Genomic DNA, 15,016 nt, shown 5'->3' with positions numbered 1-15,016 from the left:
CTTTTCTGAATCATCTTTTTGTCCCGATTCAAAAAAATGTATATAGTTTTTCTGTAGCGCGTATAGTTTCCATGGAACAGCATCCTTACTATAAAGTATAGGAAATATAGTGGCGTCATTAACCCCTTAACCGCCAAAGCTTTTTTCGGTTTTGCATTTTCGTTTTTCGCTCCCCTCCTTCCCAGAGCCATAACTTTTTTAATTTTCGGTCAATATGGCCATGTGAGGGCTTATTTGCGGGACGATTTTTACTTTTGGACGACATCATTGGTTTTTCCATGTCGTGTACTAGAAAATGGGAAAAAAAATTCCAAGTGTGGTGAAATTGTAAAAAAAAAGTGCAATTCCAGTTGTTTTTTTTTTTTTAATCACATTCACTAAATGCTAAGGCTATGTTCACACGTCCTGGCACGCGTTGATGGCATCCTTGTGGACGAAAATACTATTCTAGTAACAGCGGATGTAGAATCCTTATACACCTGCATTAACCACGACAACAAATTAGATGCGATTCGGTTCTTTCTGGGGACTTCCGACCTGGACGGCGCAATGGTGGAACTTATCCTCGAGCTTCTGCACTTTGTCCTTACCCACAACTTTTTCGTCTTTAAAGATCAATTTTACCTGCAGAGGCGTGGCACGGCCATGGGCGCGGCCTGTGCGCCTTCGTATGCTAATCTCTTCCTAGGTCACTGGGAGAGATCCGTTTTTGGCGACGGGGGCGCGCAGGCCGCCTCCCATGTGCTGTGCTGGCTCCGTTATATTGACGATGTGATGTTTTTGTGGGACGGGACGGTGCGGGAGCTCGGGGATTTCATGGCGACTCTGAACGACAATAGACTTAACATCAAACTCATGTATACTTTTGATACTGTTACTGTCAACTTTCTGGACATTTCACTCTCAGTCGATGCCAATAGATTGGTGCAAACTGATGTGTACAGAAAGCCGACATCAGTTAATTCACTTATGCATGCTAGTTCATCCCATAACCCTTCCACCATTAGCGCCGTTCCGGTTGGACAGTTCCTCAGGATGAAGAGAATCTGCTCCACCAACGACCGGTTTGAGAAACAAGCAGCAGACCTTAAAATCCGTTTTTCTAATCGTGGTTATAGCAACAGATGTATAAGGAAGGGTTACAGCAGAGCGAAAAGAACCCCACGGAGAGACTTGCTGTATCCTAGAGAAAATATGATGAAAAAAGAAAAAGATAATCAAAAGATCCGCTTTATTGCAACGTACAATCACGAATGGAAGAATATGCGTGACATTTTAACAAAACATTGGGCTGTTTTGGGCGCTGAACCCTCCCTGGGCCCATCCATTGGCGATTTTCCCTCCATGACATCAAGACGATCTAAAAACCTTAATGATTTACTCGTTAACAGCCACTACGTCCCAAAAATTGTTAATCCTTTTAGTAACAGAGAACCGATAGTGGGCTGTTTTTCCTGCGGCCACTGTCTTGCCTGCGCGAATGTCCTGCGGTGCTCTACATTTCAATCATCAGACGGTTCTAAGCAATATACAATACGACAGCGTATATCATGTGGCAGTACCAATGTAATTTACTACGCTACATGTGGCTGCTCCATGATATACGTTGGCCTCACTTCGAGAGAACTCAGAATCAGAGTACGTGAGCACGTGCGGGACATTTGCGCGGCCAAGACAGCGGTCGATCTTTCTGAACTTAAATCCATCCCTCGTCACTTTAAAGTTTATCATAAATGTGACCCAACATCATTTAAAGTTAGAGGGATTGAAGCTATCCATCTTGGGATTCGCGGTGGAAATTCTAAAAAAATCCTAGCTCAAAAAGAATCCAGATGGATCGTAGTTCTTGATACACTGGCCCCTAAAGGTCTTAACGAATCTCTTACTTTTGCCCCATTTCTGTAGTTTTGTTCCACATCATTATCCTGCTCTTTTCTTTGTGCTCTAATATTACCCTATATATATTTTTTCTTTAGATGGTGTTAAATGCGTTTTTCTTGTTCTTATGTTTTTAATTTTATTTTTTATTTTCATTCAGTGATTGTTTAATATGGCCAAGAACCTCATGCCGTACTTCCTTCATCATTTCATCATCGTATCATGGAGCCCATACAGCGTTGTTGACATCTTTTATATTTGTGTCATTTTTAAGCACCTACTAATATTATGGCCAGACACAGATGCTTTGTGCTTTACGCTCATAATGTGACTTTGTCTTTGTTTCTTTGACACGTAACTAATATGCTATGTATTGTGCTGCCTATAGTGATGCTGTCAATATCTTACTTGCTGTATATGTCACATGTCTCCAAATCCACAGGCGGTTGTGCGCATCCGCGGTGCTGTCCCCGAGCTCGGCATGACAGCGGGCGTCTCCATGGTTTCCTTCGCTTGCTCGCGCATGCGCTGTGACTCCAGACGCCTTGTTGCTGTGCCGACATCCGGGACTTACACTGCGCATGCGCCATTACTACCGCAACGCGATTGGTGTAAAACACATCACGTGATGTGTCGCCATGGCAATTTAAGGTCCTTGCCCATATGTGCAGAATATACCCCTTGAGGAAGTGTCCAGCGTGGACACGAAACGCGCGTCGGGTCATCCACCATCGCATACAGGTCTGCTGCGCACATTGTGGTAAGCTCTGCCGCACTTTCCCCTTATTTCATGTCTTTGTGAGGCTTCATTACAATGTCGGCTCTGCACTGGTCAGAGTCACACTAAAATAGTTTCCCTATATGCCTCTGTCGCTGAGCCTGATATCCCACAGCATTATTTGTCTGTATTACTCATTATTGTGCACACTGTGGTAAGCTCTGCCGTACTTTTCCCCTATTTCATGTCTTAGTGAGGCTTTATTACAATGTCGGCTCTGCACCAGTTAGAGTCACACTAAATTAGTCTCCCTATATGCCTCTGCCGCTGAGCCTTGTATTCCACAGTACTACCTGTCTGCATTACTTATCATTGTGACAAGCTCATGCCTCACCAATAGCAACATATTTGTGCGCACCTGGCCTGTTACTGCTTTTTCCTGAACACATTTGATCTTTCATTGTTTGTACTGTTTTTAATATTGTCTAAATAAAAGTTGTATTTTATTACATTCTATAAATTCGAGTTGACTCCACCATTTTCTCTTTATTCTATAATATGTTCACACGCTGCGGGTTTTGCTGCGGACCCGCAGCTGTTTTGCAGCTGCGGGTCCGCATCCTTTTTCCATGTAGGTTACAGTACAATGTAACCTAATGGAAAACAAAACCCGCTGTGCCGACGATCCTTTTTTTCTGTGGAAAATCCGCGCGGATTTTCTGCAGAAAAAAAGAAGGACCATGTCACTTCTTGGTGCAGAATCGCAGCGATTCTGCACCCATAGAAATGCATTGAACCGCTAACTTCCCGCATGGGGCTGTGCCCACGTTGCAGGAAGTTAAGCGGATAATGTGCCGATGGTACCCGGGGTGGAGGAGAGGAGACTCTCCTCCAGGCCCTGGGTACCATATTTGGGTGTAAAAAAAAAGAATTAAAATAAAAAATCATGCTATACTCACCTCTCAGCGCTGCCCGCGGCGTCCGGTCTCAGTTGCTGTGCCGAACAGGACCTGTGGTGACGTCGCGGTCACATGACCGTGATGACGCCGCGGTCACATGACCGTGACGTCACGAAGGTCCTTGTCGGCACAGCCGCTTGCAGTGCCGGGGAGATCGCGACATCAGAGGGTGAGTATAGCCAATTTTTATTATTTTTTACATTACTATTGATGCTGCATATTGCTGCATATGCAGCATCAATAGTACAGCAGTAATCCCGCAGCGGAAACCGCGGAACAAACCGCGATAAATCTGCAGGGATAACCGCAGCGGTTTTGCCCTGCAGATTTTCAATTCCGCTGCGGGATTAACCCGCAGAGGAACCCGCAGCGTGTGAACGTGGCCTAAAACTGACCTGCCATTGTGATTCTCCAGGTCATTACGAGTTCAAAGACACCAAACATGTCTAGGTTATTTTTTATCTAAGTGGTGAAAAAAAATTCAAAACTTAGCTAAAAAAATAAAAATTGTGCCATTTTCCGATACCCGTAGCATCACCATTTTTCATAATCTCGGGTTGGATGAGGGCTTATTTTTTGCGTGCCAAGCTGATGTTCTTAATGATACCATTTTGGTGCAGATACAATCTTTTGATTGCCCGTTATTGCATTTTAATACAATGTCGCGGCGACCAAAAAAACGTAATTTTGGCGTTTTGACTTTTATTGCTACACTGTTTAGAGATCAGGTTAATCCTTTTTTTATTGATAGATCGGGCGATTCTGAAAGCGGCAATACCAAATATGTGTAGGTTTGATTTTTTTTTATTGTTTTATTTTGAATGGAGCGAAAGGGGGGGTGATTTGAACTTTTATATTTTTTTAAATTTTTTTCATATTTTTAAACATTTTTTTTAACTTTTGGAATGTTCAGAACAGCTGACGTGTACCGGCTTTGAGGTGGGCCCACATCAAAGCAGGGGATACTGCCATCGGCGTAATAGTATGTCCTATGGCAAGTAAGGGGTTAAGAAAACCAAAAATCTACATATCAGAAAAAAATGCTTCACCTTACAAAACTATTTTTATTGAACCAAAATAATTTTGCATGCAAAATAGAAACCAAAATATGAGAACTTAAAAGTGCTTGACATTAGACTGTCGTTGATATGATTTTTCAGAGTTGACCCCATATAACATCCAACAGTAATCTGCCATCATTGAGTCATTCCAAAAACCCTGGTAGCGGTGTTCCATTACTTTAATGTTCTGGTGGAACCGCTCGCCTTGTTCATCGCTTACATCCCCAAGATTGGTATGCATTTAGCAGTTCCTCAACACCTTCAACATATTCTGGAGATTTTTGTTTTCCTAAGAAGTTTTCACAGATCCCCTTGAAGCTTTTCCAAGATCCCAATTCCTTATCATTTAGAGTTCCTTCAAACACATCATCTCTCATAAGCTCTCTGATCTGAGGACCAACAAATACACGTTCCTTCAGTTTTGCTGGTGAAATGCTAGAGAATTTCTGTGAAATGTACTGGAACCCAGGTGAATTTGTCTTTGCCATGGCTTTCACAAAGTTTTTAATCGATCCCAACTTTATATGTAGTGGAGGAAGAAAGATTTTTGTTGGAGCAACTAAAGGATTATGCTGAACATTGTCTCTACCTGGAGCATAGATGTTTCTCTGTCCCCAGTCACGACGAACATAATGCTCTAATGTATTTCTACTGTCCCATAAACACAAGAAGCAACAATATTTTATAACTTTCAAAGCTCTCTTTCTGCATCGCCTTCCTATTTTACATCTCAATAACATTTACTTTTTAATTACATTTTTATTAAGCTTAACTCAACTTTTCAGGTAGATTACATTTATAAGAGTAGACACATAACAGTACTCTCCATCATGTCCATTAGTACTCTCCATTCATGAAAGGCCAGCATGTGTTGGTGATTGCTCCTCAGGGGCTGGGCCCTATTATATTTCTTACAGTGCGAGTCGATGTAGTCTTTATTAATTGCTCTTTTCAAGACTAGGCTCCCACAACCATTTTCTCTCCATCTGAGAAAGTAGATTTGATTTTGCCAATCACAGTGGGATCCAATTTCCTTGGAGGATAGCACTTAATGTAATTCTTATGTTTTGATGGATTAAACTTATAAGACTAGATTCACAGGAGACTTGCAACTGTTGGTGACTGCTCCTAGGGGGCATGGCCATATTGTATTTTGTGTATTGTAAGCTGATGTGGTATTTAGTATTCCCAATTTTATTAAATGTTATGCTGTTGCTATCCATTATGCACATGATTATCCAGAGGCCTGCATCTCTTGGTGTTGCTCCTTGGGGGCAAGGCCATGTTATATTTAATGTATTGAAAGTTTATGTCATTGCCTCCATTTCTTGCTTTTATTAAATGTGACTCTACCATTACAATAAATTACACCTATAACAGCAGTCACACGGCTAGACTATACATTAAGTAAAAAAGAAGTGAACCCTATTTTTGGTGAATCTTGTAAAAAAGTGGGTGCGGTTACAGACAATGACAAAAAAAATTGTCAAGTATGCCAATAATTATATAGGCACCATCAAGCACAAGACCTTCTTTCCATGAGGCTAGGGGTGCAGTAGTGTCATCCAGCATTTGAAGGTGGGGGCGGCTTCCTTAGTTTTGCTTTGGGGTTCCTCAATTCTCTGGATCCTTTAAGAGGATCCTTGCAAAACTGAGTAGCAATCCCCATGGATGTAGTAACGGTGGTCATAATATTTTAAGGGAAAACGTGCTTTAAATAGAATCCTATATATTAACATTGAGCAGATGTGATCACGAGCTCCTCGTAGTATGTAGACAATACGTGTTGCACATTTTAAATTCTTCCAAAACAACACAGGTGGGGAAGATGTGTTCGTGCAGCGAGATCCGGCTCTTTCTAGATCATGACTTGGGTCTGTACATGCAGAGGAGGGGCTGATGGGCTATAGGAGTTGCCACGTCCTATACATCCTGAGCACACAATGTTCATTACATTACCCTCCCACACACTTCCTATCACAGGACAGACACAACAAGGCCTCGGCTGGGGCACTGTAGAAAAAGTTTGTATCTAAACATTATGTTTTATATATGTACACCGAAAATCCTGATTGTTAACAATCAGACAGTAAACGACGATTACAGAACTGATACGACCCTCTAAAAAAATCAACTAAGGCACTGTGGGGCATTGAATAGATGGGCAGGGAAGGTGACAGCGTAGGAAAATTGATGCCAATCTTCCTGGTATCTTCCCCAAATTTTAGCTGTTTTGGCTCCCCCTGAAAGTGTTGTCAATGCGTTTGGCTTTGCCTCCCATTGAATTCAATTGGGTTCGCGTACGCTCAACGAACGGTTCAGCGAACATCGGGACGTTTGCCGAACCAAGCCTTGAAAGGGTCTCTCATCTCTAGTTAGGACCAGTCCCTGCCAGGCAGGAAGACTCTAGTTGGTGAGTGAGCAGCTCCTCCAGAACCAGGAGACAGCTGCTCACCAGATTAGGTGTGTTATCTAGGACACCATGCACAATGCTGGTAGGGAGTATATTACACGGTCAGCATTCTGCATCCTAGGTACACACACAAATTATACAGAAAGCCCAGACAACCCCTTTAAATGCTCTTTGATATTAGGCGTGTGTGTATACATGTGTCTGTAAATATATACAGGCACGTTTGTGTTTCTCGGCCTTGACATTAACTCCAATCTTCCATGACATCTTATCAACCCTTTTTCCAAGAAACAATATCTCCTCTCCTTTTTCCCATCCCATATACAGAAGACAAACATGTCTGCATAGCAGAATGCCGGAGAGTGGTGTATGGTGTCATTACATATCTCCAGGCACATGATACAACATGTGTCTCCTATCGCGCAGCCTAATGATAACATATACTACGTGATTTCCAACACATCCCAAAAGGGAAAGTGTTTATTCAGATGAGAAGTCCTACTGTGACCGCAGATTAATAGGGATGCAAGAAAAAGCCCCCTATAACAGCAGTCTGGATGTGTACTCTGGAGCCCCCTATAACAGTAGTCTAGTCTGTATGTGTAGTCTGGAACTAACAAGTCTGGAGCCCCCAATAAGAGCAGTCTGTGTGTAATCTGGAGCCCCCTATAACAAGTCTGGTTTTCCCCTATATCAGCAGTCTGGGTGTAGTCTGGAGCCCACCCATACCTTCAGTCTGGAGCCCACCTATAACAGCAATCTGAGTGTTGTCTGGAGCCCCTTATAACAGCAGTCTGGATATGAGGTCTGGTGCCCCCTATAACAGCAGCCTGGATATCTAGTGTGGAGCTCCCTATAAACAGCAGTCTGGAGCCCCCTATAACAGCAGTCTGGATGTGTGGTCTTGAGCCCCTCTATACCAGCAGTCTGGAGCCCTCTGTAACAGCAGTCTGGAACCCCCCTATAACAGCAATCTGGATATGGAGTCTAGAGCTCCTTGTAACAGCAGTCTGGAGCCCCCTATAACAGCAGTCTGGATGTGTAGTCTGGAGCCCCCTGAAACAGCAGTCTGGATGTGTAGTTTGGAGCCCCGTATAACAGTGGTTTGGTTGGGTAGTCTGGAGCCCCCTATAACAGTCGCCTAGATATGTAGTCTGGAGCCCCCCTGTAACAGCAGTGTGGGTGTGAAGTCTGGAGCCCCCTTATAACAGCAGTCTGGATGTGTAGTCTGGAGCCCCCTTATAACAGCAGTCTGGATGTGTAGTCTGGAGCCCCCTATAACAGCGCTCTGGATATGTAGTCTGGAGCCCCCTATAACAGCGCTCTGGATATGTAGTCTGGAGCCCCCTGTAACAGCAGCCTGGATGTGTAGGCTGGAGCCCCCTGTAACAGCAGTCTGGATGTATAGTCTGGAGCCCCCCTATAACAGTAGCCTGGGTGTGTAGTCTGGAACCCCCTATAACAGCGGTCTGGATCCCCCTATAACAGCAGTCTGGAGCCCCCTATAACAGCGGTCAGAATGCGTAGTCTGGATCCCCCTATAACAGCAGTCTGGATGTGTAGCCTGGATCCCCCTATAAGAGGTCTGGATATGTAGTCTGGAGCCCCCTATAACAGCAGGTTGAATGTGTAACCTGGATCCCCCTATAACAGCAGTTTGGATTCCCTTATAACAGCGGTCTGGATCCCCCTATAACAGCAGGCTGGCTGTGTAGCCTGGAGCCCCCTATAATAACAGTGTGGATGTGCTGTCTGGAGCCCCCTATAACAGCAGCCTGGAAGTGTAGTCTGGAGCCCCCTATAACAGCGGTCTGGCTGTGTAGCCTGGAGCCCCCTTTTACAGTACAATGAAGGGGGATCAGGTGTGAGGCCGCTGTACATTGACTGCCTTCTTATTTTCCATGGTTTCTGGCTCGCTGCCCGCCCTTCTGGCACAGCCACCCGCTCTGTGGCATTTGCATTGTGAGCGGAGTGCTATCAGACGTGCATGTTTTTCTCCAGCCTGGAGTACAAGACGTTCCCTCTGCGGTCAGATTACCTGAGTAAACCTCCATTGTCAGGTGATGCAGCATCCGGATCCATATCTATCTAGGGATCTGGACATGAGCCATAGCATTCCTAGAAGCTCCAGAACATCTGGCTGGTAGCATCTGCCCAGATCTCTTGTCTGATTGGTCCCTGAGCGATGGTAAAACAAATGTAAGCTTGTTTCTATAGTTATTGCCCTTTAAAGGGGACCTGTCACTGTGTATAAACATATATAGTCATAGTCTGCAGCGTAAATCTGTCTAACCTTATACCCATTCGCCCAGCCCCCGCTTCCCCAGTCCCACTAACAGGAGCACTATAGAACGCTCACTCTGTCTGCAACAAACTTTCCTACATAGATGACTATTTTTAATTACTAACAAACTTTCCTTCTTCGCTATTACCGAAACCTGGCTCACCCCCTCTGACACAGCCTCTCCTGCTGCTCTCTCGTATGGTGGATTCCACCTTCCCCACACACCCCACCCCAGCAGCAAGCATGGTGGAGGAGTTGGGTTTTCTCCTGTCAGATAACTGCTCTTTCACCCCAATCCCATTGCCACCCTCTGTTACCCTCCCTTCCTTTGAGGTGCACTCTGTGCGCATCTACTCCCCCTCCATCTGGCTGTCATTTACCGCCCCCCAGGACCAGCCACCACCTGGCTACTTCATTTCCTGTCCCCTGACATCCTCACTATTATCACGGGTGACTTCAACATTTCCATTGACACTTCACTCTCAGCTGTCACTAAACTTCTATCTCTCGCTTTCTCCTTCGGCCTCGCTCAATGGTCTTCTGCAGCCACTCACAAAGATGGCTTCACACTGGACCTCATCTTCACCTGCCTCTGCTCCCTATCTAACCTCTCTAACTCACCTCTCCCTTTTTCTGACCACAACCTACTCACATTCTCTTCCTTTTCCTCTCCATGTCCACAATCCCAACCCCACAAACTTGCACACCCTCGCATAAATCTTAAGCACCTCGTTCCACACTTAGTCTCTTAATCCCTTTTCCCTCTTACAGACATAAGTTCCCTACACAATGCAGGTGCCGCTTTATATACCACAATAGTTGCAGCTCTCACACATACCAAAGCTCGCAAAATCAACCGACAACTGTGGCACACCAGCCTGACCAAAGAACTGAGACGGGCTACCAGAGTTGCTGAGCGGAGATGGTAAAGATCCCACTCCAAAGAGCACTTTATCGCATTCAAACAGTCCCTCACCACTTTCAAGGCCACACTCGCCACAGAACAAACCTACTTCTGATCTCCTCCCTGTCTCACGACCCTACACAGCTATTCAACACTTTCAATTCTCTCCTCCGTTTCCCAGTACCTCTTCCCAATCCACTCATCTCAGATGAAGAGTTTGCCTCATTCTTCAAGCAGAAGATTGATGACATCAGAGAAAGCTTTGGCCTTCAACCCCTCTTCCTAACTACTCAGCTCTCCTCCTCCAAAACCAACTTCTCCACCACTCTCAAGATCACATCTCACCACCTGTGAATTTGACCTGATCCCATCCCACACCTCACCAGTCTTTATCCCAACCCTAACCCATCTCTTCAACCTATGACTAACAACTGGTGTTTTCCTGTCACGCTTCAAACATGCCTTAATCACACCCATCCTCAAAAAACCCTCTCTTGTCTCATCCTCTGCATCTAGCTATCTCGCCCCATGTCACTTCTCCCTATGCCTCAAAACTACTGAAACATGTTCATTTCGAACCATCCTCCCCCTCTCTTCCTTGTCCCTGTTCGACCACTTACAATCTGGTTTCTGACCGCATCACACCACTGAAACTGCCCTTACTAAAGTCACCAGTGGCTGCCAAAGCCAAGCGACACTACTCTGTCCTCCTCCTCCTGGACCTGTCCTCTGCCTTTGACACAGTGGACCACTCCCTATTACTACAGACTGTCTCATCTTTTGGCATCACAGACTTGGCCCTATCCTGGATCTCATCATACCTAACAGATCGGACATTCAGCGTCTCCAACTCCCACACCACTTCCTCACCTCGCCCCCTATCTGTAGGAGTCCCGCAAGGTTCAGTCCTAGGGTCCCTGCTCTTCTCCATTTACACCTTCGGCTTGGGACAGCTCATAAAATCTCACGGCTTGCAGTATCACCTCTGTGCTGATGACACACAGATCTACATCTCTGGACCAGATATCACCTTTCAACTAACCAAAATCCCACAATGTCTGTCCGCTATTTTCAAATTCCTGCTGACGTCAAGCCAAAAATATTTCCCGGATCCGTACATTCCTCAGCCAAGAATCTGCAAAAACCCTAGTGCATGCCCTCATCATCTCCCACCTTGACTACTGCAACCTCCTACTTTGTGGCCTCCCTTCTAACACTCTCGCACCCCTCCAATCAATTCTAAACTCTGCTGCCCGACTAATCCACCTGTCCCCCCGCTATTACCCGGCCTCTCCACTCTGTCAATCCCTGCACTGGCTCCCCATTACCCAGAGACTCCAGTTCAAAACCCTAACCATGGCATACAAAGCCATCCACAACTTGTCTCCTCCATACATTTGTGACCTAGTCCCCCTTACCAGCTCACAACCTCCGATCCTCACAAGATCTCCTTATCTACTCCCCTCTTATCTCCCTTTCTAACAATCGCATACAAGATTTCTCCCATGCATCCCCCCTACTCTGGAACGCTCTACCCCAACATATCAGACTCTCGCCTACCGTGAAAGCCTTCAAAAAGAACCTGAAGACCTACCTCTTCCGACAAGCCTACAACCTGCAGTAACTACCAAACTGCTACATGACCAGCTCTCCTCTCACCTACTGTATCCTCACCCATCCCCTGTAGATTGTGAGCCCTCGCAGACAGGGTCCTCCCTCCTCCTGTACCAGTCGTGACTTGTATTGATTAAGATTATTGTACTTATCTTTTATTATGTATACCCCTCCTCACATGTAAAGCGCCATGGAATACATGACTGTATAATAATAAATAATAATAATAGAATATTACCTATGTAAAAGTCGCTGTTCTCTTGAATCTGGCCATGTTTTCTTTTGTTCCTGCGCCGCTCTATTCCTCAGATATGGTCCCCTCTTCTCTGTATATAAATCTAGGCTTTTAACTCAAGTGATTGTGGTATACAAAAACACACCCACAGAAGAGAACGACGCCCACTCAGATAACCGGACCAGATTTAAATACAGGAAAGAGGGGGCCATATCTCAGGAACAGAGAGGTGCAGGAACAAAAGAGAGACCTCCCCGGATTCAGGAGAATTGCAGCTTTTACAACAGGTAATAACATAATATATTTATGGCAAGAGACTGGTAACCTTTAAGGGCTAACAACTATAAAAGCAAGCTTACAAAAGAACACATCCCACATAAAAGGTAACTGTATGGGCATAAAGAACTAGTAAAATGTTAGCAAATATGTATGCATAAATTACAAGACAGATTAATAGAATATCTGGATGACTGGGAGACAGACTACTAAACAATTCCTGTAAATAGATATGTGCAGTCATATATACTTTTATTTATATAGACAAATAGGTAAAGCTTGGCTGAACTGCTACGCTTTTGCAGGAGATGATGATGTTGAGGTGGTCACACGCCATCATCCATTCACTTGCAACACTGGTTTTCCAAGACAGAGAACCATATGATTTATATAAAGAGGACAGTGACACCCAGAGGGCCCAAGGATCATTACACTGCTGATAACAGACATATGTAAGGTAAAGGATGGCCACAGGTACAGGGGTGCTTGTCACTGCGCCCTCATAAAAAAATTGCTTAAAAATGGCGGTCAATGCACTTATATACAGGGTCTGAACATAACCTGAAGCTAGGCACAATCTGTATCTGAAACCTCACCTGCCATAAATAACAATCAGCATTGTTATCCCATTGAGTATGGCGCCACCTGCTGGATAATATTATATTAACACACACGTTTAAGACTTTTTTTAACCTCCCACTGCAACATTTTTTTTTCCTTCCCTTCCTCTTTTAGCCATAATTTTTTTTATTTTCCTGTCTGAATTTTACGTACATGGCAAAATCAAATATTTTTAAACATATAATTATTGTATTATTATTTTTAGCTTTAGTTTTTAACTCATCCGCTTGAAGACAAGGTTTCTTGAAAATAAAATCTATTTAAAGCCCCATTAGACGATTGTTCCTGTACGAATATCTGCCATATTGGAGGGCTCGAGTAATCCCTATATATGAATGGCTGCCATGTAATACTACATTTCCCCACTAGAGGCCACTGCAGGGAGAATGCCTGGCTGTAGTGGCGATCAAGGATTATGTGCTTTTTTTTTTTTCAAACAGATTAAAAAGCTAAAATATATATATTTTTTTTTTAAAAAAAGGTAAAATGCATAAAAAGTATTTTAAAATTGTCCAGAGGATATGGAGGCACTCCACTCAAATATGGGACTTCAGTACGTGGCTTCATCCATATTATCGTCGCTGTCGCCCCCGAACTCTTCACCGTTGTCAAAATAGGACATGATGTAATCTGTCTCCTGCAATGATACGTCTGAGGTTAGATTGATTTTGATCAGTGATCGCTTTCAGCAATTACCGTATATGCCCGAGTGTAAGCTGACCAGAGTATAAGCCGACCCCCTAATTTTGCCACAAAACACTGGGAAAACTTAAATGACTTGAGTATAAGCCTAGGGTGGGAAATGCAGCAGCTACTGGTAAATTTCAAAAATAAAAATAGATACCAATAAAAGTAAAATTAATTGAGATATCAATAGGTTAAGTGTTTTTGAATATCCATATTGAATCAGGAGCCCCATAAGATGCTCCATACAAAATACGCTCCATACAGGAGCAAAATAATGCTCCATACAGTTCATGATGGTCCCATAAGATGCTCCATATTAAAATATGCCCCATATAATGCTGCACAAATGTTGATTATGACTCCAAAAGATGCTCCATACAGATATTTGCCCCATATAACACTGCACATGGCCCCATAAGATGCTCCATACAGATATTTGCCCCATATAATGCTGCACATGGCCCCATAAGATGCTCCATACAGATATTTGCCCCATATAATGCTGCACATGGCCCCATAAGATGCTCCATACAGATATTTGCCCCATATAATGCTGCACATGGCCCCATAAGATGCTCCATACAGATATTTGCCCCATATAACACTGCACATGGCCCCATAAGATGCTCCATACAGATATTTGCCCCATATAACACTGCACATGGCCCCATAAGATGCTCCATACAGATATTTGCCCCATATAATGCTGCACATGGCCCCATAAGATGCTCCATACAGATATTTGCCCCATATAACGCTGCACATGGCCCCATAAGATGCTCCATACAGATATTTGCCCCATATAACACTGCACATGGCCCCATAAGATGCTCCATACAGATATTTGCCCCATATAACACTGCACATGGCCCCATAAGATGCTCCATACAGATATTTGCCCCATATAATGCTGCACATGGCCCCATAAGATGCTCCATACAGATATTTGCCCCATATAACACTGCACATGGCCCCATAAGATGCTCCATACAGATATTTGCCCCATATAACACTGCACATGGCCCCATAAGATGCTCCATACAGATATTTGCCCCATATAACACTGCACATGGCCCCATAAGATGCTCCATACAGATATTTGCCCCATATAACGCTGCACATGGCCCCATAAGATGCTCCATACAGATATTTGCCCCATATAATGCTGCACATGGCCCCATAAGATGCTCCATACAGATATTTGCCCCATATAACACTGCACATGGCCCCATAAGATGCTCCATACAGATATTTGCCCCATATAACACTGCACATGGCCCCATAAGATGCTCCATACAGATATTTGCCCCATATAATGCTGCACATGGCCCCATAAGATGCTCCATACAGATATTTGCCCCATATA

At 44.1% G+C, this 15,016-nt stretch overlaps 1 protein-coding gene across 2 annotated transcripts in view; it reads right to left on the bottom strand.

Annotated features, from left to right (window-relative positions):
• Window positions 1-4,599: 4,599 nt before the first annotated feature.
• POLR3GL (RNA polymerase III subunit GL) overlaps window positions 4,600-15,016 on the bottom strand; it is a 43,984-nt gene continuing 33,567 nt past the window's right edge. For both annotated transcript variants that reach the window (XM_077259137.1, XM_077259129.1), the window contains exon 8: window positions 4,600-13,600. In XM_077259137.1, coding sequence (XP_077115252.1) covers window positions 13,514-13,600 — 87 coding nt within the window. In that variant the 3' untranslated portion in view covers window positions 4,600-13,513. The remainder of the gene's footprint in view (window positions 13,601-15,016) is intronic.

Source organism: Ranitomeya variabilis, chromosome 1 (genome assembly GCF_051348905.1).
Source record: "Ranitomeya variabilis isolate aRanVar5 chromosome 1, aRanVar5.hap1, whole genome shotgun sequence".
NCBI classification, from domain to species: Eukaryota; Metazoa; Chordata; class Amphibia; order Anura; family Dendrobatidae; genus Ranitomeya; species Ranitomeya variabilis.
The sequence above is the reverse complement of the archived record's forward strand: the minus strand, read 5'-3'. Positions and strand labels throughout refer to the sequence as shown.